Genomic DNA, 25,555 nt, shown 5'->3' with positions numbered 1-25,555 from the left:
GGTTCTTGTACTCCAAATAGAGTCTGATTTATGGGGCTAATAAACGATCTGTATATTTTCCAAGACTGCAAAGCAACCCAAGCATGCTAAAGGCAAACAGACAGCTGCATTTTATTGTATTTGTTTAAATTAAGGGGTAGGGAGTTTAAAGACTGGGTCCAATTCTGCCACTGCGGCGTGATTGCAAGAAACAGCACATTAGACCTTTGGAGATCAAAGCTTCATGTCATTTCTGCTGGCTTTGCAAGTATCTAATTACCAACCCATTTTAAAATGGCGCCCCAAAAATCTCATTACCAAGAGTCTGCAGAGAAGGAAACTCTGAAATCAAACTCCAAACGCAACACAATGACACCAATGCTTCTTGGAGGCCCCATATCAAATCAAACACCCCCTATATTTGGTGCCATGAATTGATGTAGTAAGCAGCTGCACTTCCCCACACTGCTCAGAGCCAGGGCAGCCTGTCCAAGTCTCTGCACCCAAGACAAACAAACCTTCATTTCCCTACTTCCTGAGCTTAAAACCTTTAAAAAAGAAATGGCAAACAGATGAATGAAGTGCTACCTTAGGATCTACTAGTGCTCCAGCCTTGATAAGGTATTTCACAGTTTCCAGGTGGTTGTTTTCAGCTGCTTCCATCAGTGGGGTCCGCTGGTCTTCAGAGCAGCTGTCTATATTCGCACCAGCCTGTTGAGGAGGCCAAGGCAAACACAAGGACAATTGTAACCTTTACTGGTTAGCAAAGGAAGGATGTGGGAGTAGAGATTTAGTAGCAAGTTTAGCAGCAAGACATTCCTGAAATTCAGCCACGTTGAGAAAAAAAACAAAACCACCAGAGGCAGGAAACAGACAAACTTCACCTGTTCTGGAAAGCAGTGCACACTGCTTGCGTCCTGTAGCCAGCAACTAGAGCACAAGGAAGCAAACAGGTGTGAAACAGCTCTTGTCATTGCTGCTGTTGGTACTGATGCTCTATGGATAGTGCTGGTAACAATGCTGAAAAAAAACATCTGCCTTCATTTCCCAGAAGCTTGGTCTACCCTGGTCTATCATCTCTACAGACACAACAAACAGACAAGCAGTGCTTCCCAATGTCACAGGCAGTAGGAACAACCTGCTGATCACAACAGAGGAAGGAGGTGTCAGAAATGCTACAGACTAGCTAACTATTCTATTGAAGTCAATGCCAGTATTTCTCTGAGAACACATGAAGTTTAACATGGAGTGCTCTGGACCAATATCTCTACTGTCCCATGCATCTTGCCCTCTTTGATGTAGCTCAATAATCCACCCACTACTTAAAACCAAAAGAAAATCTGAGAAATAGAACAGCTCTTGGCACACCGTGCATGTACCCACGCACAAAGCAAAGACCTGCTTACAACAGTAACGTGCTGCCTCAGTTTCACCAGGCACAAGAAGATGGCCCCATTGCTTCTGTGTGCCTCCCACTGCATGTATTTGTTTTGATCACTTTTATAAAGCTAGAGCAGTTTAGACCACAGAAGAGACACTTCAAGTCTAACACGCTGCGGACAATCCCAGCCAAACACGCTGCTGCTGCAATAGCCAGACATCAGGGGACAGGGAAGAACACAAAGGATTCTGGAAACAAACCAGCCCTTCTGATCATCAACTCGAATTGTTTGTAGTGTCTTGCCAATTTTGCTCCTTTTACTCATACAAGTCATTCCGTCTGTACTTGTGATAACTCAAGTGAGCAAAGCTCCACCTTCAAACAGCACTTTGAATGCTGAGACATCTCAGCAGCCTCATTATCAAAGAGTGGCTTTGCCACTTTCTCAGAAGACTTTTACAGTTTTCCAGTCACAAAGGGCAAGGAAGACACAACCAGATGCCCAAGGTGCCAATGCAAAAAAAAACCACAGCCCTTCAAAGGCCTTCTTTTTTCTTCACAGTGTTCTGGAGAAGATTCAACAGCAGCACTGCTACGTGTTTCACCATCTTCCCTCATTCAAACTTACCAGAGCCCAAATGTCTACATCTCACATAACAAGTCAAACTTGCATCTTCCTTCTTTTCACAAGTGTAAAGGACAACCCTGCTGGAGTTGCTCAGATTTTGACAGAAGACAAGACAGGGTCTGACAGCCCGCAGTCTTTACAGCCTACCCACCAGCATTACAAAGAGCAAGTTGGCAGCAGCTTGCAGCTACCTGCAGGTCAGCCTGTGCTGCCACATCTGGCAGTGCACTACACTGCAGGGTGTGCTCAGACACAGAGCATCCCACATGCACTACAGTGCCCTACATCAAAGCTCCACGTGCTCATTGCACAGACAGTGAAGCTGGTATGGAGAACAGCCTGGAAAGACATCTTCAGTCACATCACCAAAGTCTTCACATCACTCTGCACCACTCCCTCCTGCAGCAAACAGTGTGAACGAGGAGGTTTTTCAATGCTGGTTTTTCAACTGTGCTTCAGTTTTGTGGGGCACAAGACCAAAAAACAGAAAATTGCTCACACAGAAAAACATTTAAGTAGAGACAGACCTGAATCAGCATATGGCAGATGTCCACATGGCCAGACTCAGCAGCAGCATGGAGAGGGGTTCTCTTACTCTGATGCTCCATTTTAAAATTAGGGTCAATTCCATCCACTGAAAAACACAGCAGAGATGCCTTCAATCACAATTCAGAGATCAGAGAAAAGGGTAACAAGACAAGGAGCTCTCGACCGAAGCTTTTAGAAGACTTTCCCCTAGCCCATCCTCAGCCCTTCTTACTATACATGCAAGCCAGCAAGCTCTCAGAGTAGTCCCAAGGACATCTGGTATGCAGCAGCCCTCAAGCAAGGAGCTTCAGAAACACCACGGAATATAATACTTCTAATTTTTGTAGCAATTACCATTTCTACAAAAGCCACTTCCTTCATTCCCCTTCTCTCACTGCAATACCATCAACACCGTGCAAGGGTAAGAAGGAAAAAAATAAAGTGCTGCTGTTGGAAACAACAGAAAGTCAGCACCACCCAGCCTTATTGTCTCAGGACCATGATTAACTGCGCTTAGCATTAGTGATCTTTTTTGCACTGCTGTAAGGAAAAGGGCTGCAAAGAGGATGGAGCTCTAACACGAGCTCGGGATCTGGCCAGAAATTCTCACAGCTGTGCAAAGACTGACAGATGATGATGACAGCCAGACAAAGATGTCTGGGCATGATAACATGTTGCACATGATGGGGCCGTAGCTAAATATCAATGAATAACATTTTGGTGCTATTGAAGACAGGAACAATGAAGCTAATACTTGCTAGGAGAAAAAAAAAAAAAAAGGGTGACAAATGCAGAAGAACAGAAAGCATCCAAAAATGTACTTTGAAGTACTGGAGTGGAAAGGAAATGATCCCAAGTAAAACCCTGTGTCCTTCACAAGGAGATATCGCTTGGGAATATTTGTTGGTAAAAACAGCCCCAACCAGCTGAAAATCATCTGGTGACAGTTACATACCCCCAGAACAAAGCCCTGTGTACTGAAGTTCTCCTCTTTTCCGCTTTCTTGCTGACTGGTCTTAATTTAATCACACTCCCATCTTTCTACCCCTCCACTGGATGCAAATAACCAACCATCCCACTGCACAGGGAGACAAAGTTCTACTGGACTGGAAAAATCAAACATAGGTCATTTGGGGTAGAGAGAGCTTCTCTGGATAAAACTGCGTCCAAATGCAGAAGCAAGCTGGGAGCAAGTCCACATTTCACAGAAAGATTAAGCCATTTCTGATGACACATTACTTGCAAAAGTGGCTTTCTCCTCCCAGCACCACTCACAAGGGGCAGTGGGGAATATGACGTGCTGCCATGCTGGGAACTGGGCTCTGGCAGCTGCCTGGCAGGAGCTGGGAGTACAGCCAGACATCCCGTGTCCTGGGAAAGAGCCACCTACCCAACATAAGCAGGACTTTTTGCAGCTCTCCTTGCCTCGCAGAGAAGTACAACTGCTTTGGATGGAACCGTAACTTCTTGGGTCTGCAGCAATGGGGAAAGAGGCAGAATTAACACACACTGAACAACACTCCCCAGTATCTTTTACCCCAACCCACACCGTAGGCAAGAGAAGGTTTGTTCCTACGGTACAGCTCCAGAATGCCAGCAAAACCAAAGAACATCAACTCTTCAGGAGACATTCAAACCTCCAGCTTTGGTCACAGTCAGCCTTGTTCTAACAGCAGCCATACCTACTCAGAGCTGCTAATAAAAATTTCTGGATCTTACTGCTACAAATAGGAATTCCTAGTAGTTATAGCTGAAGTTAGAGGTCTGGTGAAAAGCAAAGTCCTCCAGACAAATCACTATGACATTTAGAGCTTTAACTGCTTTCTGGAATCAGTAATCCGCTGAAGTTGACAAGGGACTGAAGTGAATAAGAGAACACAAGAACTGAGTGGAGTCAAAATCCACAGAAGCTAAATCTCAGTTTTCCTTAGGTTAAGCAGCTCTGCTGGGAACTGGAGAGACCCAGAGGCCTTTTCCTTACTTTTCAGAGTCCAGAGCAATCAGGGCACTTTCCAGAGTTTCTTTAACTGGTCCCTGGGTCAGGCTGGTAGTAGGCTTTGGAAAAACTGAAGATCCAGCTAAGTCAAATCCCTCTGCAGCCGAACTTTCTGGCTTGTCTTCCTCAGACAACCGCGTTCCAGTGACACTGAAAATGAGAGAGAGCCAAAGCACAACCATTACAAATATACAACACTGTGTGTATCTTAGGCTAAAGGAGGAAAGGAAAATGATTTTAAATTGACCGACAGCATAAGCAAAATTGAAACACAAAGCAAGATATTTCACAGGCTTTTTGGCAAGAACTTGCCCTGAAAAGGAGTTGCATTGTCCTTTGACTACATTTTGATGTACTCTTTGCAACAGGCAACAGAAGATCATGGAGCTGAGGGCACTGCCCTGCTCACTGCAAGTCATAAAAGCCTTGAGAACAAGATCAGATCACACGGGAAGGTGAAGTACTGTTCATCACAGGGATGTCTTCATTTATGTTTTCCTCTAAGTTTTGATTCTCTGCATCTGTACCCACTGCTGTGGGCAGCGAAGCAGCTCAGGCTAGGTATTCCACATGAATTTCCCTCTCATTCACCACACATGGGGATGTCAACTCATTCCACTACTATTTCATAGAATTTCATATAATGGCCTGGGTTGAAAAGGATCACAATGATCAACCCCCTGCTGTGTGCAGATCGCCAACCAGCAGCCCAGGCTGCCCAGAGCCACATCCAGCCTGGCCTTGAATGCCTGCAGGGATGGGGAATCCACAGCCTCCTTGGGCAGCCTGTTCCAGTGCCTCACCACTCTGTGTGAAAAACTTCCTCCAAATATCCAACCTAAACCTCCCCTGCCTCAGTTTCATTTCTAACAATAAGAGGAAGGAGTTGCATTAACCCCCAGTCTTCATGACCGCTGCCCCAGCTCGTCCTGTGTTTGCTGGGCTCCTCTCTGGCACTGTAGCACAGAACAGGCCTGCAAACACCTGCAGCTGAGCTTGGCTTGTCAGAGCAGCACCAGAAAACACCTTGCTCTGCCAGCAGGAGCACAAGCATTCAAATGCAAAGCACGGCCTGGCACAAGGGTTGAGGCTGCCACGTGCTCCTATGCTCACCTTCCTGTCGTGGTGTCAGCCCTTCCTTCCACTGCTGCTGGTTTCTGCTGCTCGTAGGTCAGCGACACCGTGGAAGTCGTGTCTGCTTTTGCTATTGTCACCTCCTTTGCCTTGGAGGCATCTTCCCCGCAGTGTGGGCAGTAGCTCGTGTCGTTGACCTGGGAGGCACAGTTCTTGTGGAAACGGTGGGAGATGCTGCTCTCAGGCTGACACTCCATGAAAGTGCCCTAAAAAAATCAGAGGAGACATTCATACCTTGGTCACTACGTGCCTTACCCCTTCCACATGCTTCATCCGCAGAGCTCTTAAATACTTCATTCATGACCACTCCTGTCCCTCGCGCTTCCAGTACAGTAAGCAAGCACTGCCACTTCTTTAGAAGAGAACAAAACCAAGGTAATGGGAAAAAACTCACTTGGTTAGGAACTGCAAAGCAAGTTTTTTTTAATTGCACGTGGGAAACAGAACCACAAAGTCCCATTTTCCAGCTCTAACACTTGAGGTTCTTGCTTACGTTTCTAGAAGTGCCAGTGTACTGTAAGGACGCTCCCAATACTGGAAAAGAAAACTTCAAACCAGTCAGCACTAAAACTACCAAACACATCTGCACGCAAACCATTCGAGGAACAAATAATACAATTACATCAGCTGTCAATCCCAATGTAACCCAAAGCATGCAACTTCTCTCTTTGGATCAGCCCTGTATGCTGTTTAACCCCATCTGCTGACAGATGTGAGCCACCTTTCTACAAATTATCTTCTCTTTCCAGCAAAGTCTTCCAAGCTGAACTGCACCCCAGAACAAACACACTGTTTGTTCTGTGATATCAGTGCTCCCTGAAGCCCCACCGTGCTCTGTGTTATTAGTGACTGATAACACAGACGAACACTGCCAGTTTTACCTTTATGAACTATGAAGTCACTCAGAGACGTAACAGCATTAAGGAAAAGTTAGTTAAAGCCCACTCTTCTCCTGGATTCACAGTCCTCCCAAGAAATCTAATTAACTATTTCAGCATTGCAAAATGCCTTCGAGCGTTTTGAGGGTTTTATCTTTTAAATGATCTTTGACTCAGCATGAAAACTCAGGACGGTTCCATTTATTACAATAACGTTGAGACTTCTCTAGCATCTTTCATTGAGTCATCTTGAAGAACCCTAACATCAGACAATTAACCCACCCTATCACCCCAGGAGGCCCTCAACAAGTGTTTCACCAGCAAGGAAACAAGGACACCAATGGCTCAAAGCACTGGGCCAATGCTATTAAAACCTCAGTGGCAGAGGTGGAAGAAGGAGCAGGAGATCTCAAACACTGCCTTGTTCCAGTGCCATCACTCAGGTTCCCCACCTAAACCCCTGTGAGTGGCGGGGGGGGGGGGACAGAACCCCTCTCCTGTATGCAGACTCTTTCAAGAAGCAGGCTTCTTGAAATCACCATTTGTGATGTGATTGACTGTACAGAGGAAGAAAAAAACAAACAAGTTCCAAAAAAATTCCAAAGGTATGACTTCCACCCCTTTGGTAACACCCCTTGAGGTCTCCAGGAAGTTACAGGTGAGCATTGCAGCTACCCTCACACACATTACTGTTGAAAACACCATCTGACGTGCTGTGGAACGAGGTGGAGCTTATGCCAGGAAGTCAGTAAACCCCTTTGGGTAAATCTCCACCTTCACCTCTTCCAGCTACTGCGACAAGTACCCCCTTCCCTAGATTGAGAGCACGGACTTACTGCAGTGCAAAAGTATCCACAGCCAGGGCAACACTGGTGTTTCACCATCCTCCCTCTATGGTCCTCACACAGCACCAAAAGCTGGACTTTGTTAGACGGGCGCATCAGTTCATACTTAACCACACTGTTTGTGCATCGGCCCAGCTGGAACAGGAGAAATTAAAGGAAATGAAATTACTGGAGACCAAAACACTCTCTGTGCTTGTGCGGAGGAAGATTTTACACACTGCCTTGATGAGCCCTGGCTTTTTCACAGTAATTCAGATGTGTGCCAGATAGCATTAGCAGTGCAGCAGGAAGCTGTGAAAGCTGCTCTCACAGGAAGAAATGCATCATTTGCTAACTAACATGCATGTGGACCGGAGTCATTTGTTCCTTGCAAGAAAAATCATAACTGGAAATACGCAACAGCCAAGCAGCCACAGAGGGGGCAGTCCCAGGGGCCTGACTCACAAAACACTCCCTGCTTTTGCCAGGAAGAGCGGGGTGTCAGTGACCAAGAGAACGAGACCGTATGCACTAAATCTTGTTACTGTTCAAAAGTACAAGTCACAGGAAGATAAAGGGAAAAATAATTGCTCTTCGTTGCCAGCTATGTTATCGTCTGTACTGGTTCCAGCACTGGCCCCCGCCCAGACCACAGGGATGAATAGCCAGTCGTTTATGAGAGCTCAACTCCAGTCAGATTTTCAGCATGCTTTCTGAAACATTTCACCAGTGTGTAATTTTGGGCTTAAGAGCTGTCTTCTCTCACACCACCTTGTTCTGTTAGTGACAGCAGGCTCTGTGAGCAGGGCTTTTCCCAGCGGTGTCTGTCCCTCTGCTGTGCCAGAAGGACTGGGGCTTCCTTCTGCCACCCTTGTGCATACACCTATGAGCCTCCTCCACATCCTGGTTGCCACCTGCCAGCGCGGTGCAACATCGTTTGGGTTCTCATAACTCCCTCCAGATGAAAACCTTGCTTTCCCCAAACGCTTGGCAAAGGACATTTCCAGCACAGAAACATAAACATGAGAAGTTCATAGGAGGAAACAGCCCTACCAGAATCTGAGCGTGGTGCACTGCACTCTGCCTCCATGATCAGAGCAGTCCGTAAGGAACACAGTGTCTGTTCATCACTAGCAGGCTGCCCCTCCTGCTCTAGCTGAGGTTTGATTCACTGCTTTTTCTCAGCAAAACTAAACTCCCTCTCTGATTTATTTTAAACTCCATTTCTCCTACAACCAACACACCTACAGGAAAAAAAAAAGAAAAAGAACAGTTTTTAACCTGAGCTCTTCTCCCTTAGCATCTCTGACCCAGCTTACCCAAATTCCAGCTGCAAATCCTACCTGTGATTGTGACACCTTGCCTAGAGTGATCACTGCTAGCACACAGATCCCAGGGGCTGCAGGAAAGGACCAGTCCATTGATTTTTATTTATGAGTGGAGGAAATTTGATTAAGGTGTGAGAAGCTGCACTGCCTGTGTAAGGAAGTCCCTGCATCATTCTGTCACGACATATTATTTGTTAGAAAAGTCTAAAATAGTACAAAATGATTAATTGCTATTTTCCAGCCATTAGAGAGTGTAGCACGGTGCTCCTAACTACAGCATTATCCAAGGACAGGACAGCCTAGAGAACCCACTATTCATACATGTAATATCCTTACCACATCTATGAGTCACTTACCCATTGCCAAAAAGAATCTAACAGAATGCATGGCCTTTGCTATTCCTTTCTCTGATTTATCTGGGGAGAGAACTGTCAGACAACCATAGGAACTCTTCTGTATATGTTTTGTTATTCAGAAACCCTGGAGAACCCTCCCTCCTGTAAGTTTCCAGGGCATTCTCTCCTTAACGTATCAACTTCGTCATGCTAGTGAAATTCCTTTCTCTATAGGTACCTACTAACAGAAGTAGAGCTGGGCTGTAAATGTGATTACCCCTTCCTCCCTCCATCCACCTTTCTACTGGGATCCTCCAGAAGAACCAGGAGTACTCCGACTCCTTGTCCTTCTACCAGTAAATATCAGAGCACTGCAGCATGGCTGCAGCTCAGCTGAAGCACCACAGAAATGTCAGTTTCTTCCAGAGCAAGAAGCATCTCCTGAGTTTGCTTCTGTCTTCCCTTCCAGACTCTGAGAGGAAGTCACTTCTGCCACTTAATTCCACCTTCTCGGAACCAGCAGAGCCCAGCTAGCCCAGCTGTGATCAGTTTAGAGGCATCGAGTGCAATGTTTCCAGCCAGCCAGCCACAGAGGCTGCGCAGGACTGCCAGGACATAGGAAGCTTTGTAACAGAAGCCTCGTGGGGGGAGGAGAAAAGTGGAGGGCCAGAAGAGACTGAGCTGGCGGAAGGCATGCCAAGTTCCAGAAATTCAAGAGCTGGCTATGGAAAGGTTTGCATCAGCTCCTTTGTAGTCAAGGGAACCAGCTCCAAGCTTCCCCTGATTGGATTCTCTCACTTTGATGCATGCGAATGTATTTTAGCCCACTTGGCCCGAAGCGTTGCCTGTTACATCCAGTTGATCCAGCTACACAAGCCAGGACAAGCAGGAGATCCACCCAGTGCCTCTCCAGCTAGCCCTGCAGGCTGCTCCTACTCAGTTTGGAGTGGCTTTCACCCGAGTGTGCGACACATGCAGTGTGCTGGGGGGAGGTGTTGGCCCCACCATGCCCACACCAGTGGGCTCCCAATCTAGCATGTTGCAGAGCATCTGAGTGATGTAATGCATGCTCCTGGCACGGCTTTGTCTCTTTATGTCTTTGTCCTCAGGAAAAAAAGTCTGCGAGAAGCTGAAAGACAGGTTCCTACCTCATTATCCACACTCTCGGTGGCCATGCACTGGTTGTTGGCTAGCGTGGTGATCTCTCTGCTTTTGGGGGTTTCCATTCGACAGCTACAGAGGGGAACTTCCTGGAGACCGTCTACTTCCATTGCTTCAGGACCATTGGAAAGACCTAGAGTGCAGAAGATCAGCAAATCAACTCTGATGTTACCCTCTGGGAGAAGGGATGCAGTCCATCAACACTGTCCATGTCTCATGGCATCTTCCAGTTCCACACCCTGAAATGCTTCAAAGGCATCACCTAAATCCTACAAAGACCCACTTCTTACAGCAGATGGAGTTTGCAAAAGCACACTGTACTTTTCTGAGTCCAGTGACACTACAGATGACAGTGCTGAATTCAAGAATACTGAGTTAAAAACAGTTTATCCTGAGAAAAGCCCAACGTGGAAAAACTATAAGATACAGATTTTTATCAGTCTCTCTTTCTCACCTGTCCCACAACATTGCGCTCTGGCACCAGGAAATCTGTGGGTAACAAACTAGCGTTGGAAATTTGAGTAGTAAGGGGAGTGTTAAATAGAGAAGATCAGGGAAGCATAAACTACTACTTGCAGAAGCTTACTACACAAATGGGGAAAACAAAATTCCTGGGACTATTTGGTCTCACACAACCAAAATATATCCATCCATCTATCTATCTATCTATCTATTTATTTTTTTTTTTTGAAAGAGAACAAACCAGAGAAAAGAAAGCAGCAAGATGTTCAGATTTTCTTGCCTTCTCATCTCTTTCTCTCAGGTATTTAACACTCCCAAGCCTTTTTAAAGGTGGATAATGGCTTTTAAGTGATCACACAGCCAGGAATGGGGGAACACTGAATATTCTTGGGGCTCCTCTGGATTCAACTCATTCATTAGGTTACGTGTGACCACAAGACACTGACCCAATGACACAGGGATTACTTTTTGTCCTTCACACCTACCTTAGTCCTACAGAGTTGTAACAGCTTTTGCAAGGTTTTAAACCCTCAAACATTACCCGCAGTTCACCCTGCAGTGTCCCAAGCTTTTCCTGCACAAGCCTGCTATGGGTTGGAGTCCCAGTGAGAAGGAATTAATTGTGCTGCTGTTTTAGAAGCTTTTGAAAGACAAATTATTTTGCTGCAAAATTTCAAAGACTAACTTCCTTCTTCAGAGAGATTCCTCTGTAGCTGCCCTGGCAAAAGCACTCTCCCTTATGGCTGCGACCCTACAAGCTGAGCAGAAGCTCTTTTCATCTTGTAAGGAGTTTCCATTGGTTAAGTTGCAAGACCAAGCCCTGAGAAAGGATGAGACGTTTCAAGACACAAGTAGAAGGAAAGCCCTTGCAATTTTCATGTAGAATCCTGCCCAGATATTAAATGTTTAAGTGCTTTATCTAGGACCACAAATCAAAAAGCTCATTCGTCACCTTCCAAGCTGTCACTTTCATAATCTTTTTTGACATCCAGAGGCTCTGATGAAAACATCCCTCATCCATCCTGACCCTCCCTTGGTGGTAAACACTCCCACCCGTTCTTTGATGTGCTCCTATCAAAGAGCCACACCACTTCTGAAGCCAGAAGAGCAACGGGGGAGAACCGTCAGATCCACACCGGAGCCAAGGATCAGCACTGGGAACGGCGGCCACTCAGACACCCCTACCATCCACCGTCCTCACTGGCCACCAAAGCCAGACCCCTGCAAGTTCCTGAGGAGACGAGGGCACCAGTGTGCAGGGCGATGATTCACTCAGAGGCCACACATACATCGCCCAAAGCCGGGGGAGTGGGACAGACAGATGGATGCATCCCACGTCAGCAGCGTTCCCAAACCGCTCAGCCCCCCCTCACGCCTCCGGCCCCCGGCTTCTGCCAGCCTTGCAGGAAGCCTCTCAGCCGGGCCAGGCCTGGGTTCGGGGCTCTGGCAGCCACCAGGGGGCATGCGGGGCTCCGCTCGCTGCTTGGGCTGAGCGAACAAAGCCAACGTGGGTCATGGCCGCGCCGAGCCAGCACTCACCTTCCGCCTGCGAGGAGAGGATTCCCTTCACCCGCAGATCCAAGGAATCCAGAGACACCTCCATGTACTCCATGCTGTTATCCTGGGCAGAGCCCTCTCTGCCTCCCAACGATGACTTATAGGCTTCAGCACCTAGATTCAAACACACGTATATTTACACAGCTGGAAAAAAAAAAAAAGTGCGTGCATGTGTAAAGGCCATATTTAACCAAGATGGCTGCATGCAGGCTCCTCAGAGAGCCTATGAGTACAGATGCACACAGAATTATGGAAATGTAACAGCTGGGCAGATATGGCACAATTGATCTCCCATCTCTTATTTCCACCCCTGTCTGATCCGACAGATTTTCCACTTCTACGGAGGTAGGTTACCAAAAAAAAAAAAAAAAAAAAAGGGATAAATGAGACAAATAAGTTCTGCATCCAGAAGGCACATCTCTGCCTGCTGTAGGGCAGCAGAAGCTCAAATGGCATAAGGAAGGGCTGAAACCAGGGCTCGGCGCATTCCCCCATCTCCAACCTGCTGCAAAGGGCTCCAGGTACAGCGCGGCCAGGCAAAGCAAACCGGCTGCTGATGCAGGTTCTGGAGAGGACGAGACAGGTGACATTCAGCTGAATGGGAGGGGAAAACATAAAAGCCAAGTTCTGGCTCTGAGAGAACAAAGCTGCTGCTGGGAAGGGATTGCATGGGGGATCCCTCGGAGCCTTCGTGGGAATTGTCATCTCTTCACATTCCCTTGGCTTTGACTCTCAATCCTGGTTTGCTTCTCCCACTCAGGCTTGGCCAAGAGACTTGTGTTAGCCTGAAAGACTGGCTGCCACCTTTATGTAAGGGGTAGAAAAACAGCCTGCATCTCAAATGAAGAATTAGCTATTTGCTCTGAAAGGGATCAATGGCCCCCATTTCCTTTTAGGAAGAGTTTGCCTTGGGAGGAACAAAATGAGATGAGTGACAGACGCTGAGGGCAGCCCAGGGGCTGCAACGTGGTCATTCAGAAAATAGGCAGCAACAACTGCTGATAAAAAACGGCCTGTTTAGAAGGAATTAGCAAACAGAATAAACTCTTTGATGGCAGTGGATGTGTGAAGCCTTAACAAAGAGAAGGCACACCTTCACAGACTACCAACTCTTTTTTCTTTTAAACTCATCCTGTTACTTTTCCAGAAGATGAGGAATCAGATCCAGCCTGCACCTCGTCCATCCTCAGCCCACAGCTTTCTGGGGACAAAATGAACTGTAACCTTTGAGTGCTGTGTAACTTCACTCAAACTAGAATGGCCACCTGAACTCAGGCCCAGGAATGGGCTGCGGTGCTTTGGAATAGCAAGGACAGCCAGCACATTGCATTCAGCAGGACTAACACCCACACAAAAGCAATCAAGCATCACTCTGGGATGGTTATTCCTTTCCCTTCTCCATCTAGCCAATCTCCTTCAGTTACAGTTTATATCCATGAAGTCGTCTTTGGATGTTCTAAAAAAAAGAGAGCTCGTGAACAATAATCATTACTTCAGCATGCCCAGGATAAAGCTGCCTCACGCTTAGTTTGCTGTTAAAGTGCAGACACAAGCTGTAAGCGAGATGCCAGTTCAGGCTCTGGTTAACCATAGAGGTAAATCTGACCATAAAGGTAAACCTTCCCTTCAAAAGGAAGAAAGAGCTCTGCAGACAACCACTGCCTCATGGGCCGGAGGTCCTTACCCTACCTGGCAGACCATTTTCTGTGCAGCTAAAGAACAAAACTCAGTTAGTTACCTAGCACATTGGCTTGTTTCTTTTTATTCCTCCGTCTCCTCTTGCGGGTGGGTTTCAGCCATGGGCTGTCTGTCTTTCCTTTCCTCTTCAGCAGCTTCTTCTTAATGCTGGACTCCGAGCTCTGAACAACCAGAGAGGCCATGTGCATGTAAGGCATGTTGGTATCAGCATCACAGCAGTCCTTTGCACTCATATGAAAGAGCCTTCACACAGCTTGAGAAGTGTAAAAAGGCCTTAAGGACTGAGGTTTGAAATCAATTGGTGCAGAAATGCCTTTACAGTGCAGAAAAGGAAACACCAGCACACGTGTGGGCGTATTTCCTGTCATCTCAAAAGTGCTCACTTTACCTTCTCTTCCATGTAGGCTCTAACACCACACTCATCTCAGGAGTAGCTGAGCATCTCTGCACAGCAGGCTGAGTATGCGTGCACGCTTTTAGCTTCTCCCCAGAAAAGTGACTTTTATTTCTTTTTTTCAAACTCAAATATTCATATTGCTCCACAGTCATGCTAGAAAAAAATATCTCTTGTACCTGAAGAGCCCGGGCTGGGATGGACCCTGGGGAATTTAACTGCACAGCAGAGACCAGCTCCCTCCCTGAGCAAGGTGTCAGCACAACCTAATCACACAGCAATCTTCAGGCATGTATGAATCTAAACAGAGTTTAGGTTTCCTTTCTGTTTAATACACAGAAAATAAGGTGACTTTTCAAAGTCAACATTAAAATGGGCAACCAGAAACTCCAACCCAGCGTTACAAAGCTCCAAACATAAAATTCATGTTCTAACATGAACTCACTCCATCTCTCACTGAAGCCTACAAAAAAAGCTCCTGCTGCCTTCAACAGAGGCTGGATCAAGGCCTACCTTCGTGGCCTGCCTTAACAGGAAACTGATGCTGCACCATGCCCTCTTAACACACTGTGCAGCAGGATCGAGGTGGCACTGAGCCCTGGCTCCCCAGGCAGCTCTGCAGTGGTGTCTGCACTGGCCCAACAATCACTGTGCCCAAGTGTAAGGCTGTGCCTCGCCACGTGGCTTCCACCAGTTGCATCACTGCTGGTGGGTGAGAGGTTTGCATCTGAGCCAGTCTCCATCTGGGCTGCAGGCTGAGTCACCACATATAAGCATAGCAAAAATCACAGTCTGGGACGTCTAGATATGACTGGGCTGTTTGGACTTGACTGCAAGCTCTACCCTTAGTTTGATCTAGCACTACAAAAGTGCATCAAGCTGCCCAGTGAAAGGTACAGGCTATACAGCCCCTTCTGGCTAGTCCTCTCTGGCTCTTGTAGTGTCAGAGAACAAGGAATGAGATTCTACAGAGCTTCAACAATTCATTCGGTACAGTTGCTTCTACCTTCAGCTCAAAACATCGAGACAATGAAGTCAAGAATTTTCTCAAGGTGACTGAAGAATTGGGGTGCTTTAAATGCTGGCTCCTCAACTTGAGATGCTGTGAAAAGGGAGCAACATTTTTAAAGTAAAGGGGAAGGTGGGGAGACACAGACAATCAATGAATAGCAATTTTAAAAAAATTATAATAATTTTCAAGTTCCCTCCACCAGCCATCTGAAAAATAAGAAGTCAAAATCACCAAACAGCTGGTGAAAATCTTGCCTTAGGACTATCAGACACTCCTAGGGAGAGTGACTGTCTTTCTGTATGCTGTTTGTACATATGACTGACAAGGGCTGCCCGTGCCTCTGAGGTGGCATGTCAGACAAGGTGAATTTAGGCAGTGGGTTGGCCCAGTGGATTTGTGAACATCTCCACCTGGACTCGCTCTGGAGGCAAGCTGTGCTTCAGGTTGTTAAGAACACTGCTTGCTCCCACCACTTGCCAAATCAGCACCCAACGAATTTAAGCACCCTTAAATATTTCCACTGCCATTCAAATGATTAAAAGCAGTCAACACCTTGTTGAAAACAAGAAAAATAGCCCATTAATTAGCGCTGGAAAGTAATTAAGTGTATCGCTGCTATGCACCTTGTGGAAAACAATACTCTGTGTGCATGAATTCAGCCACTGAGTTTTGTCAGAGTCCCAAAACTACACTGCTTGTCTCCTTCTGGCAGCAAAGCAAAGGGGAAATCATTACCATCAGAACAACTGTTGAAAGCTGTATTTAGCAGCCAGGCTTACCAAGTCAGATTCATCTCCATCCTCCTCATCCTCTCCAGACTCTGCAGACTCTTGATCCTCCTCAGAGTCGCCATCATCAATCTGCAGCCACCATGTGCCCCAGAACAGAAAGAGTCAGTCCCGTCAGGTCCCTCCAAGCACGGCACCCCTCCACACCCTGCCTGAGCATCCCATCACCGTGCTGCACTCAGCCCCAGCCATGTGAGCACTAACACCATCTCCTCTCCAGGACAAGCACTCCAAGGCTGTTAACGCACTTGATGGTTCACCCATGAGGATGGGACAGGATAACACCCAAAGAAAGTTTTCCAACCAAACGTTAATTTTTGTGGTTAATAAGAAACAACCTCATACCTACAATATGCGTTGCGATTTGGGGTAAGTTAACTAAAACAATCTGAATCTAGTTACAGGCTGGTAAAGAATTAGGAAGACATCTCCTGCTGGTGCAGTGAATACCTAACTGTGATGGAAGTCCTGCACATACACTGGATCACAGAGAGTTATGTAGCAAGGCTGAAACAGGAGGGTAGGCGAGGAGACTCTCGTGGGGGAGGGGAAAAGGAAGCAGGAAGTGGTCATCAAAAGCCTCACTTCCACCACTGAGCTTTCTGCCATCTTGCATGCTAAAAAATGCCTAGAAATTGCCTCAACTGATTCCACTCCTGTCTGACAGGGATCAGCAGTGTCCCATCCCACTCTAAGTCCTGCACGGGGCATGTGAATACCTTTCTGACATTGTCTGCGTCAGACGCGCTGTCTTTAGAGGTCCTGTTATCGTCTGCAGGAAATGCAGCTGCCTGTTCTGCTCCGTGATCGTCCTCATCTTCCAACTCATCAGAGTCTTCCTCTTCAGAGTCTACATCTATGCTCTCCCCATTCACGTGAGGGCTGACATCACCTAGCTCCTTTTCACTCTGGAAGTTGTCCAAGCACACGTGCCACAAAGACAACATCAGTTCACAGCTCAGAGCAGCTGAACCCATCCCAGACCGCCTGCGTTAAAGCTGCCAAGGGAGAGCCAGCTGTATGCCCCTCCAGAGCCCTCCAGCACCACCAGCACAGGCAGTGCAGGTGCCTGCCATGCGCCACCTAACCCTGCCAGTCTGGGGAACAAGGAGTCATTCTGGACTCAAGGCACTGAGGGGAGGGCTGCTGGACAGCAGCTTTCAGCCAGACCATGCAGACTAACCGAAAGGGCATCTCCCCATGGAACACCAAGGGTGCAAAGGAGGTTTCTAAATAAAGGGAAGTTAAATCAGGCTGGGGGATTTTTACTCCACTCCGCTGATGCCTAGCGCTTTGAATTCACTTGAATTCAAAGGCCAAAACTTAAGGGCCAGGACTGCAGCAAAAGCAGAACCTGATCAGGAGGGAAACCCAGCCTGCAGTTTGTTTTTAAGTCACTGGTTGTTTTCCCTTACAGCCTCAAACGACACTAGACAGTAACCCTAAGGACTCCACAACAAAAACATTACCACGCTGTGGTATGCTTTTAAACTCTCCAGTCCCACAGCACTCACAGGACAGAAGGGGAACATCCACTGGAAAACATTGCAAGAGCTGCTATCAGAACATCCACACTCAAAAAGCCATTTTCAAAGCAGCAAGGCTGCCGTGGGCAGGATGTTGTTGCCAGAGAGAAGATGTAGACTCAGAACAGAAGATGCTGACAGCAACAATGTTCCTACTCTACCCATGGGGCTGGTGTGGCAGGACAAGGTGTGTGCATGGTGACAGCAAACATGCCCGGCTGACTCGGTGCAGCCCTCACCTTGGCACCCGCAGAGGAATGAGTTATGCTCTTAAACATCTCAATCATTGTTCTCTGTTTTAACACTTTGGTCTTTTTCTTGGGAACCAGGCTATAGGTTCCCATTCTCCGTTTTTTCTTTCGAGATACTGCAGCAGCTGGAAAAAAAAAATAAATAAGTAAAGCCAAAGTTGGTTCAGGAGTGAAAAGGAAGGAGTGAGAGTAGAGGCTGTAATGCAGGAAACCATATTGAAGGACGTGATCTGAGAAAAAAGGCTTCCCATTCCAACTGATTTATTTACAGTTCAGCCAAAAGGTGACACATACATACGTGCAAACACACAAAGAGCTTTTTGCCAATGCTGCAAAAATCGCCCAAATTCTGAGTACCTCCTCTATGTTTCCTCTGGTCCCTGTATCACCATACATAGCATCAAATCCTTACATTAGCCTGTGTTTGGCAGCACTGCTAATGCCACAGGAGGCTGAATAGAATCCAGCTTGCTCAAACAGATACTGCAAGGTTAATAATACCGACTTACAATAAAGCCATCATATAATAACTAAAGAACAAACAGAGAAAAGGTACTTTAAATAAGGAGCTGTTTGCCATTTAACCTCATTTCACACCTGCTACGGAAGCTTGCTTGATTCCTTTCACCGCTTTGATTGGGTCTCAACTTGCTGAGTCTCCCTCCTGGCCTTCTAATCAAACCAGTCCTCACACCTCAGTGCCTGCTGCTGCCTTTGGTGCACACACATCAGAAGTGTGCTTAGTGCAGGCTTTTAACAACAGCATGCAGCAGGAAACAGCCAGCTCCAGCACCAGCAGCTGTAGAGGCTGCTCCTTGAAAGCATCTCTTCACGTCTCGCTATGACAAAGTTCCATCAAAAACCTAGAAAGAGCCCCCTCAAAAACTTTCTGCCAAGCCAAATCATTTTATTTACACAAGTGTGGCTCACAGTAAGCAGCATCTGTCAAAACAAGATCTACAGCAACAGCCCTACTGATGCTGCCAGGCAAGGAAATCCTAAAGCAGATTCCGCTGCACTTAGGTTGGGGCAACCCCAGATGTGAGTATGGACTGGGAGGAGAACTCACTGACAGCAGCAGGGAGAAGGACCTGGGGGTCCTGGCAGACAAAAAACTGGACGTGAGCAGCAGTGCGTGCTCGCAGCCTGGAAGGCTGACTGCAACCTGAGCTGCACCAACAGAGGGGAGGCTTTAAGATCCCTTCCAACCCAACCATGCTGTGATACTACAATTATGAAAAACGAGTAACAAAAGGGTCAGTCCTTACCAAGCTGCCTCAGCCCGTGGACCCTGACACACACATACGTTTGGGAGCTGGGTGCTACTAAGGATTTGAGCTCTGTCCTCTTACCCGTCTGCGACTTGGAGGTGGCCACATAGCTCTGGTTCTGAGGTAGTGACTGGTGAAGGCCCGGGAGAGAGGGCAACGGCAACGGCTTCCCAAATTCCAGGATGCTTTTGTTGCCTTCCTCTTTAGATTCTTTTTGATCTCTGCTTTCTCTCCCATCTTTGGGGTCTTTACTTGCATGCTGGAAAACAAAATGAAGTTAAATTGAGCCTCTGAATTCAAAGAAATCACTGAAATAAATTTAATTCCTTTCTGCCAAATAGAATCACTTGCATGTGAAGGTAGGAACAGATGCTCAAAGGAAAAGCACTCTGCCCCTTCTCTATTAGCAAACAACGTTTCCTTGCCTAAAGACTACAAACAGACCCAGCCTGCTGCTGGTCACTTGGTGAGGGCTGCTCCCCGAGAAGGAGAAAACCTGCACACAGAGCAGGCATGGCAAAGCTCTGCAAAGTAAGTGCAGATATTGAAAAGCATTAGGTTGGCTCTCAAGAAGATGAACAAAGATGAACAAATGCACCTATTCATTGAAACACATCTGGACTGCAGCTGTCACCTCCCAGCAGACAGCGAACAGAGCCTTGCACAGAGGGTGTGGGCAGCAATGGGAAGGGATCCTTCCTTCTGGTCTCATAAGGACTCAGCAAAGCTTGTGTTCTCCCACCTGCTTGCCCAGCTCACAGCCAAGGAAGGTATTTGCCTGAAACTGCAGGTTCACCTCCAGCACTGCCAGTTCCTAGCAAGATGTGGCAAAGCTCGCTCTAGCTCAGGTGATAAACCCCTACTGAAAAGCTGCTAAGGCTCAAGAGAATTTTACAGTCACTTTGGTGCTCTGTGCCTGCAGACAGGCTCCCAGGCTCCAACACAGCTTACACACGCTCTGATGTGAGCACACCTCACCCTGCACCTTCAGTCATGCCGCGACTGCTGCAGCTACATGCGCACGGCTGTGCTGTCACAGCAGAGATTGGGCAAATGGTGCCACTCCAATCTGCCATTTGACACTGGGTGTGCCGTCTTCTGTGCTTAAAACAAGGCCTAGCCCCATCCATGCCTCTCCATACACCTGTCCATTGACTGGCAAGCAGGTTTGGAAGAGATGCTCCAGAAATCCAAGAGCACTGGTGCTGGATTACAAGCTCTGCGGTGGCAATGTGCTGCTCCACCACTTCTTATGGGATGTTTGAAGTGACAGCTGAAATACCAGAACTGAAAAAGGAATGCAGGCAAAAGGGAGGAATTAAAAAAGCAGCAAACAATCAAGATGGTCTCTGGGTTCACATGGGCTCTGTTAGATGCTGCTTTCAAGTGATCTGTGACCTTGTGAACAAACGGGGAAGCGACTGATTCTCCTCATTACAGCTCTGCCATGTGCACATTGCTGGCAGAAAGCGAGGGGTTGGTCACAGCCAGAAAAGCCATAATGATAATCCAAAATGACCTGCATAAAGAGGCCAGCACATTTCCAATGATTCCCACATCAAGCCCATATCTTCTGGCTGAATTAGCGCCTCTCCTCCTACAAGGCATCGAGTCGTGGATTAATGATGTCAAAGATGACAAATCTACCATACCCTTTGATATGTTGTTCCAATGCTTAATTGCTCTCACTGTCAGATAATTAAATGCATTAAGCTGTTCCCACTAAACTAAAAAGCCCTGCATCATCAGAAACTCTCCTTCCTGTACGTACAGACTGCTTAAGTAAAAGTTTTTAAAACTTTCTCTTCGATAAGCTGAATTGAATGAGCAAATTCAGTGCCCGCAGGATCATCTTCTGGACATGGATCACTCCTGAGTCTGCTCCAGTTGTTCTCCCACTTAGAACAAGTACGTCAGGAGTGCTGGGCAGAGCATGCCAATAATAGCCTCAACAATACTATTTATACCTCTTCATAGTTTACAGACATAAAGGTTAACTCTCGGATACAGGATTATTCTGAGAGTTCCCAGGTCTCCTGGGACATCCACTGCTTTCTGGATTTAACTCAAAATTAGGAGGATGAACAGGAGGAGCAGATCTGACTGCAGCTAAACAAGTGTACATAAATAAGGGCTTTGTCCTTTACATGCAGGTTCTTGCAAGTGGTCTCAGATAAAGTTTGCTGTTATGTGGAGCCATATGGAGCAATACTAAGGAACAAGAATTTCTGCAGAGACATAACCAGATTTCCCAGGAAGCCTAATGGCATTCAAGGAGGCATTCAAGGCCAGGCTGGATGTGGCTCTGGGCAGCCTGGTCTGGTGGCTGGCAACCCTGCACACAGCAGGGGGGTTGAAACTAGATGATCACTGTGGTCCTTTTCAACCCAGGCCATTCTATGATTCTGTGCTAATGGCACAGAAAGCTGAACAGGCCATCAGCAAAACATATTACATACAAGTTTCATGTCTATAGAAATCAAATGTTAAATCTGAGGATTGGGGCTAAAAATATCAGCAGAGATCTGGAAGCATTTCTCTGCTTTCCCACCATCCTTCTTCATTCCCCATGAGCTGAAACCGTTACATCTTCGCTGTTCTCATTAGATTTTAACCTTCCACCAACAGTGCTACGAGTCCTTAGTGGATCTAACTTTATTCTTTTCTTGTTTCTAAGGTCTCTGAATTCTGTTGGTTCCTCTGCCCCAGTCTGTAGGTTGGTCCCTCCTGGTCCCTCACACTGAGCTCCTGCACTGCTCTGCTCCATCGGTTCCAGATTTAAGCACTCCCAGAAAAGAGGTTTTGCTAATCTGGCTCACTGCTCTGCTGGGAAATCTCTTCTTCCTTCAAATCCCATCAGGCTGGTGAAGAGCTGGCTCAGGCACATGCACAGATGTCCCACAGTCCTCATCCCCAGGTTACATCCAACTGGCCCCTCCCAGCATAGGACAGCAGGCAGCTGCAACTAAAAGGGGAAGGCAAAAGGAGGACCGAGCATTTGGGACTGGGTAGATGGATACAGAGCTCTTGGGAGCACTACAGACTCCTATCAAAGCAAAAAAGAAACAAAATATTACAGAACAATAAAGCTCACAGGTATGCCTGCAAGCCCCCAGCACAACCAGAGGGCATCTCCAAATGCAAAACGCCAGCAAGTTTAGTGCTGGAGAGAAAGCTGTCAAAGGCAAATGTCAGACAGAGGGTTTCCCTGCAGAACACAGGTCCTGGCAGCCACTGCTCTGCCTTGCTCTGTATGAGCCCGGAGCTGGCACGACCCAGTACCACCTCCACGGTCTGCTACCTGATCACATCTGACTGCATTTAGTGCTTCTGTCACCTGCTGCTGCTTTCCACTTTCATGATGGATGGGTTCCCCTCACCCTCCCTGCTCCTTATGCAAGCAGGCCTCAAGATAATTCCTGCAGCCCAGCAGTCACCCAAGCCAACTCCTGACTCTTGCCTTCCAGCTCCCTTGCCCTTCCCCAGGTCGGCAGAGGAGGTGAGAGGCACACAGTGTGCAAAGGGGCTGCCAACAGCGGGCACCACAATAAACCCCACAGAACTCATCACCAATTCGCTGTGACAAATTCTATCACGTTCCTGCTTCGATTCTTGAAGATCCAGGCTCCTCCTCTTCATGTCTCTCTGCTTTGGGTGGAAAATGCAACATTGCAGCTTGCACCAGAAGCAACCATGCCAGGAAGGCAACGCCTGGCTTTCCAGGAGGTGACCTGCTGAGATCCCCACCACGGGTGCCACACTTCCACAAGCAGTTTCAGCTAAATAAACTGCTGCACTCAGAAACTGCATCATCTGCTTTCACTTAAACCAAATAATGCAAGGGAACAGGAGTGCCTTCATGATAACACCTACATGGGCTCCACTGCAAACATCAACATTCCAGGCAAGATGCTTGATTACTGACACTAAATTTACCCCACTGCTCTGCCTGATACACCTGGGGTGTCTTTTTTTTTTTTTTTCCCCAATCATACATAGGTTTTTAACAGTCCAACAAGTTCTGTTTTCAGCTGCATGTCACAGTCTAGAGGACAGTGAGGAGAACCCCATGCAAAGACAGCTCCAGGCCAGTTTGAGCTCTGTGGTCCCAAGTGGCCTGAGCCACCATCAACCAAAAAACGATCAAAAATGATCACAAACTGCATTACTAATGGCTTTGGTTCAGCAGCTTCTCACGTGGCGTCAGCCAATGCCATATGACAGGTTGTGAAGTTCCTGCTTTGTGCTGGGCATTGCAAGGAATGAGCAAGAAACCAAAAGCATCCACTGAAAGGCTTAGGGCAGCGTCCAGAGACATCTGTGCATGGGAATGGAAAAAACTGAATCACAAATACGTTCAGTGCATTCATGCTCCTCAGATTGGCACAAGACAACATCATTTTATGTGTTTAAGAAAATCATATCCACGTACTTACTACACTGTAATGGGATCAACCCTGTTTCTATTACTGGCACAGAAATCCCCTACAGCAGCAGGGAGAAGTTACTAAAAATGGCAAAGACAGACTATCCCACTATTTTTTCCCAGAAGCAAAGATAAAGAACAAATAAACCTTACTAATTAAACGCCGTGTCGGTTCGGCAGACCGCGCAGCGTTCTTCCCACAGCCCCACAATTAAGAGCTCTTTCATTACCAAAGCAGATGAGCTGGCAAGAAGAGGAGTGATGCTGGAAGCACAGCCATGTGCTGAGCAAAGGCTCCAGCATGTGCTGCTTCCCAGCAGAGCTGCTGCTCGCACAGCACTCCCAGCTCCAGCTCGGCCATGTCAGCCATCTTCTCTTCCTTATTCTCAGAACTTTTATCTCCAGCACAGCATGAGCTTGCAAATGAAGCCCAATAGCTAGAGGAGTAACCCAAAGCACCGCTGCAGCAAGGCTGGTGTCCATCTGCAGCTGGCTGCGAGTGCTAACAGGGTGTGCACCTCTGGGCATGGCAAAATGTGGATGTGCCAGAGGCTCCAACACTTGGGCAATGATACTTCTGCAAGAAATAGCGGTCTGCTATGAAAACCAGATCCCCAGCAGATCTCGCTGCCTGTATGAGCCACGGCAGAGCAGCTCTCCATCATTTCTGCTGTTGTTGCAGAATTACAGTTCAGTACAGAATCTCAAGCAGCTCCCTGGGGACCCTCACCACAGTCTTGGCGAGGCTGTGTGATGAGTCCAGCTCCACAAGTGACCCATCCAGCTGCTATCCATCCATCAGCAGGCCACCAGAAGCTTGGCCCTGTTGGGATGACTGCAACGGCACCAATGTGCGCGTGGTCACACACCCACCTCGAATGGAAGACATCCCATGCCAATGGCCTCTTCAGTCCTAAGGGAGGGTGCCCACACAGGATATTTGACTACGGCCAAGATGACACACACACACACAGACCTCACATTTCCAGACCACACGTGCATCCCTGAGCATCCCTCTGGAGAGGGTCTTCAAAGGGTGCACCTTGTAGGGTCAGAAGAGCCAACAGCAGCTCTCCAAATCAGATGGAAAGCTCTTTCACTTTTCTTTTGATGATTTTTTCCATCCAGGAGACAACTCCCCCATCACTACTCCCATTAGAATTTGCCCTTTGAGGTTTTTTTTTTTGCATATCACAGGGCTTCATCTCGCTGAGCGGCCCCAGACTGTTGCAAACCACCAACAGCCACCAGCCTGGCCCTGAGAAGTGGTGAGGCCACGAGGAGCTCCTGCAGTGCAGCCCACATCACTGCTGGGCACTGACACAGAACATCATGCTTTACAGCAACAGCAACACCTGTCTGCACACAGAAAGCCAGCAGTTCTCAGTGCTGGGACCAGGCATGCAGCAGCAGACAGCTGAAATAAATACCAATATAAGTGAAGGAGTTCTATTCTCTTCCTTGCTCCTCCTTCCTGCCCAGGCTTTATCCCTCCCAGTTAAAGGATCCCATATTTTGGGCTCACGTTGTGAAACAGAATGAGATATTAATTCCCCTGTTTCCGCAGAGGGTTCAGTGCCTCTGACCTCATTTCTCCACACTGCACAAAACTGCCACCAGTAACACACAGCTCCAGTTGCAGCCTTGTGGTCACCACAGAATGACTGGAAACAACCTGGGAGTCCCAGCTCAGCCAGCTGCTGCTCCTATCTTATAGGACAGCTACGGGTCACTTTCACCTCCAAGATCCTTCTTCCTTTCCAGACACATCTCAGAGAGTTTATACATAGAAATGGGGGTTTCTGAGCAGGAGGGGCTCTCAAAGCTCAACACACACACACAAAACTTCCCCTTTGGTGTGCTGTCTCACCCCACAAACCTTTGTTTTCTCAACAGAGTTATAAACAGATTAAGAAAGAATGGAAGAAATTCTTCCAAAGGTGCAGAGTTTGTGCTACTGCACCAACAGAAGGGGAGCAAAACCAATGCTGTCAGAAC

At 47.4% G+C, this 25,555-nt stretch overlaps 1 protein-coding gene across 1 annotated transcript in view; it reads right to left on the bottom strand.

Moving 5' to 3' along the window:
- Positions 1-25,555, bottom strand: part of EHMT1 (euchromatic histone lysine methyltransferase 1) — a gene marked incomplete at both ends in the record, with an annotated part of 62,939 nt that overhangs the window by 18,163 nt on the left and 19,221 nt on the right. Inside the window, 13 exons of the mRNA XM_079544902.1 lie at positions 568-690; positions 2,516-2,622; positions 3,907-3,989; positions 4,498-4,662; positions 5,626-5,852; positions 7,361-7,504; positions 10,160-10,305; positions 12,174-12,305; positions 13,930-14,050; positions 16,075-16,155; positions 16,803-16,991; positions 17,849-17,985; positions 19,213-19,390. Of these exons, the coding sequence (XP_079401028.1) occupies positions 568-690; positions 2,516-2,622; positions 3,907-3,989; positions 4,498-4,662; positions 5,626-5,852; positions 7,361-7,504; positions 10,160-10,305; positions 12,174-12,305; positions 13,930-14,050; positions 16,075-16,155; positions 16,803-16,991; positions 17,849-17,985; positions 19,213-19,390 (1,833 nt within the window). The remainder of the gene's footprint in view (positions 1-567; positions 691-2,515; positions 2,623-3,906; positions 3,990-4,497; positions 4,663-5,625; positions 5,853-7,360; positions 7,505-10,159; positions 10,306-12,173; positions 12,306-13,929; positions 14,051-16,074; positions 16,156-16,802; positions 16,992-17,848; positions 17,986-19,212; positions 19,391-25,555) is intronic.

This window comes from Tetrao urogallus (genome assembly GCF_951394365.1).
Source record: "Tetrao urogallus genome assembly, chromosome: 19".
NCBI lineage: Eukaryota > Metazoa > Chordata > Aves > Galliformes > Phasianidae > Tetrao > Tetrao urogallus.
This window is presented reverse-complemented; position numbering and strand designations above follow the sequence as displayed.